Raw genomic sequence first — 4,223 nt, 5'->3', positions numbered from 1 at the left:
TTATCACATAACCTATGGAAGGAATGATATGAATACAAATACATCACATTTTGTAAAATGCAGGTAATCTTACGTTAAGATTAGCTTGATTACCAAGTTTTGTTTTGAGACAGAGCCTCACTCTATTGCCCAGGCTGGAGTGCAGTGACATGATCTCGGCTCACTGCAACCTCTGCCTCCTAGGTTCAAGCGATTCTCCTGCCTCAGCCTCCCAAGTAGCTGGGATTACAGGCATGCGCCACCATGTCCAGCTAAATTTTGTATTTTTAACAGAGTTGGGGTTTCACCATGTTGGTCAGGCTGGTCTCAAACTCCTGACCTCAAGTGATCCACCCACCACAGCCTCCCAAAGCGCTGGGATTATAGCCATGAGTCACCACACTTGGCCTGACTGCCAAGTTTGTAAAGATATTTTTAAGATTACATTGAGAAAATTCTTAACACGTAAGTGAAAAGAGACAATAAAAGGAGGTTTTTTTATTCAAAGGTATAACTGGATAAGTAGATTTGTTTACAACCATTCTTGTGAAATACTTTTTAAAAAAATACGACCAACTTCTTTGCAAATAGCAGACACATACCTCAACTATGATGACCTAATTTTTGGTGGATAATGTACATGATTAGGCAGAAATAGGCAAGCTCACACTGGTAGATTAACTATCAAATACTCAGTCAAAACTCCGTTTGTGGCCCCCACTTCTTGATCGATTCCTATTCCCACTTCGTCTTCTACCATCTTGTCGACTTCCTGAGCGACTCCCTTGTCGACTCTGTCTACCTGACCGGCCACCAGATCGACCACCTGACCGGCCTGACCGGCCCGATCGACCACTTGACCAGCCACTCCTCTGTCTGGAATTAGAAGATGTGTTTCCATCATAATATTCTTCAATTTCAGGTAATTTGGCTGGCACTGAGAGTATCCAGTCGGAATCATGCCACTCTGCCTGTTAGGGGAATTTACAGGATTAATATAAATGCAAAATAGAAACCATAAGTAAACATGTAAGTATAGAAGACATCTTTTTCATATCTATTAGCCAAAGGCCATCTATTCTGTTAAAAGTATCTGGAACAAAAATGAAAACCAGAAAATAAGCAAAAATATTTTCTATTTTCGAGATCATAAATTCATACTCAGTTCATAAATTCTAAAATTAAACTATGTATTACTAATTAAATATACTAATTACATTCTATAAATATGCATTCTAAATAAATACACATTCAAAATTCTAACATTCTAAATAAATATTCTAATAAATAAATCCTAACATTCTAAATATACATTCTAAAATTATACTACATATTACGAGTTAAATATACTAATTAAATAAATGTATAAAAGTATACATTATACTCAGTTTATACACTCTAAAACAGCACTATTTGGTATCTCAGCACATTTATCTAATAAATTCTAACATTCTAAATAAATATATTCTAATAAATAAATATACATTCAAAATTATACTATGTATTGTTAAATATACTGATTAAATAAATGTATAAAAGTATACATTATACTCAGTTTATACATTCTTTTTGAGACGGAGTCTTGCTCTGTCGCCCAGGCTGAAGTGCAGTGGCCAGATCTCAGCTCACTGCAAGCTCCGCCTCCCGGCTTAATGCCATTCTCCTGCCTCAGCCTCCCGAGTAGCTGGGACTACAGGCGCCCGCCACCTTGCCCGGCTAGTTTTTTTTTTTTTTGTATTTTTTAGTAGAGACGGGGTTTCAGCGGGTTAGCCAGGATGGTCTCGATCTCCTGACCTTGTGATCCGCCCGTCTCGGCCTCCCGAAGTGCTGGGATTACAGGCTTGAGCCACCGTGCCCGGCTTCAGTTTATACATTCTAAAACAGCACTATTTGGTATCTCAGCACAATGCAGATAGGCCATTAATAAGTAGTGCATTGTTTTCAGCAGGTACACTGACAAGCAAAAAGTAAAAGAGCCCATGATGGAGATTAAATACAAGTCAACACCAGCCAAGGACTGAAAAATGTAGCCACCGGAAACACTTTGATATTGGAGTAAACAAGTGAAGATAAACAAATCGGTAACCTATAAAAACATCACTATTTTATATCTTGCTACACTAACTGTTCCTTATTGTGATCATCAGTTGGCAAGGAAAGTTATTATTGGCTGGGCACAGTGGCTCATGTCTGTAATTCCAGCACTCTGGGAGGCCGAGGTGGGCAGATCACTTGAGGTCAGGAGTTCGAGACCAGCCTGGCCAACGTGGTGCAACCTCAACTCTACTAGAAATACAAAAATTAGTCAGGTGTGGTAGTGAGTGCCTGTAATCCCAGTTACTCAGGAGGCTGAGGCAGGAGAATTGCTTGAACCTGGGAGGCAGAGGTTTCAGTGAGCCTAGATCGTGCCACTACACTCCAGCCTGGGCAACAGAGAGAGACTCTGTCTCAAAAAAAGTTATTATTAAGACACCCTGTTGCTAAGGCTATCTTTCTTTCCAATACTGGTACTTTTTGGGAAAAGACAAACGAACATACCACTGGTGGGTTTGGCAATATATAACCAAAATTTTAAAAAACAGGCACTAACCTTTTGGCCAAGCAATCACATTTAAAAAAGAGATAAACATGGCAATGCATAAAGAATTCGCTATACTAATGTTTAGGGCAGTCCTAATAATGGTAAATTTTAGAAAAAATATAGATTTCAGAAAATAGGACACTGGTTAAGAAAACCAGCCACCCAAATGCCAAAATGTCAGGGAGTAATTAAAAATAAGTAACTGTGGCTGGGTGCAATGGCTCACACCTGTGAACCCAGTACTTTGGGAGGCTGAGGTGGGAGGATCACTTAAGACCAAGAGTTTGAGACCAGCCTGGGCAACATAGCAAGACCCCATCTCTATTTAAAAATATAAAAAAGCCAGGCGCAGTGGCTCTAGCCTGTAATCCCAGCACTTTGGGAGGCCAAGGCGGGCAGATCATGAGGTCAAGAGATCAAGACCATCCTGGCTAACATGGTGAAACCCCATCTCTATTAAAAATACAAAAATTTCATCCTGGCTAACACAGTGAAACCACGTCTCTACTAAAAATACAAAAAATTAGCCGAGCGTGGTGGCAGGCGCCTGTGGTCCCAGCTACTCAGGAGGCTGAGGGATGAGAATCGCTTGAACTTGGGAGGCGGAGGTTGTAGTGAGCTGAGATTGCACCACTGCACTCCAGCCTGGCAATAGAGCAAGACTCTGTCTCAAAAAAAAAAAAAAAAAATTAAAATATAAAAAGAAAAGAAAAAAAGGAACTGTGTTATTGACACAAAAATGTGCCTTTAATATATTCTGAATTTTTAAAAAGACTTCAAAAGCAGAATACTCATTTTTGTTTCAAAGTAGGTATATAAGTATGTACTGAGATATAATAGACAAATTCTTCATTATGGGAATCCAGTAGACAACTTCTTTCTTCAACAGATAAAATACAGGGATACTTTTTTAAAAGAAAGAGGGAGCAGAAAGAACCTATATATTAAAAGAGACTTAAGAAACATCAAATTACCACGTATGAGCTTTATGGACCCTATATTTAAAAAATTTAGGAAACAAATGGAAAAATTTAAACAAAATTGGATGATAAGGAATTATTATTTTGGGGGAGTTTAATTATGGTATTATGACAATGTATTTTTTAAAGTCGTTAATATTTAGAAATATGCAAATGTTTATGGTTGAAATGACAGAATACCTAGAATTTATTTCAAAAGAGTGCAGAAAAGTGGGTAAGTAGATGAACACAGAAATGAAACAAAACTGGCTATGAACTGATCATTGTTGAAGCTGAGTGTTGGGTATATGGAGATTCATTATACAAGTCCCTCATCTAAAAAATATGTTTGAAATGATTTATAATAAAAAATTTTTTGCTGGGTATGGTGGCTCACACCAACATTCCCAACACTTTGGGAGGTCAAGGTGGGAGGATCACTTGAGGCCAGGAGTTCAAGACCAACCTGTGCTACAGACTCTGTCTCTACAAAATTTTTTTTAAAAATTAGCCAGGCATGGGGCCAGGAGCAGTGGCTCACACCTGTAATCCCAGCACTTTGGGAGGCCGAGGCGGGTGGATCACCTGAGGTCGGGAGTTTCAGACCAGCCTGACCAACATGGAGAAACCCCATCTCTACTAAAAATACAAAATTAGCCAGGCATGGGGCCATGTGCCTGTAATCCCAGCTACTCGGGAGGCTG

The 4,223-nt window shown here is 39.1% G+C and overlaps 1 protein-coding gene across 1 annotated transcript in view; it reads right to left on the bottom strand.

Moving 5' to 3' along the window:
- Positions 1-449: 449 nt before the first annotated feature.
- Positions 450-4,223, bottom strand: part of DDX50 (DEAD (Asp-Glu-Ala-Asp) box polypeptide 50) — a 61,407-nt gene continuing 57,633 nt past the window's right edge. The window contains exon 14 of the mRNA XM_011991174.1: positions 450-953. Within this exon, the coding sequence (XP_011846564.1) occupies positions 672-953 (282 nt within the window). The 3' untranslated portion in view covers positions 450-671. The remainder of the gene's footprint in view (positions 954-4,223) is intronic.

Source organism: Mandrillus leucophaeus, unplaced genomic scaffold (assembly GCF_000951045.1).
Source record: "Mandrillus leucophaeus isolate KB7577 unplaced genomic scaffold, Mleu.le_1.0 Scaffold39, whole genome shotgun sequence".
Classification (NCBI taxonomy): domain Eukaryota; kingdom Metazoa; phylum Chordata; class Mammalia; order Primates; family Cercopithecidae; genus Mandrillus; species Mandrillus leucophaeus.
Note: the sequence above shows the minus strand (reverse complement) of the source record. Positions and strands in the feature narration are given on the sequence as shown.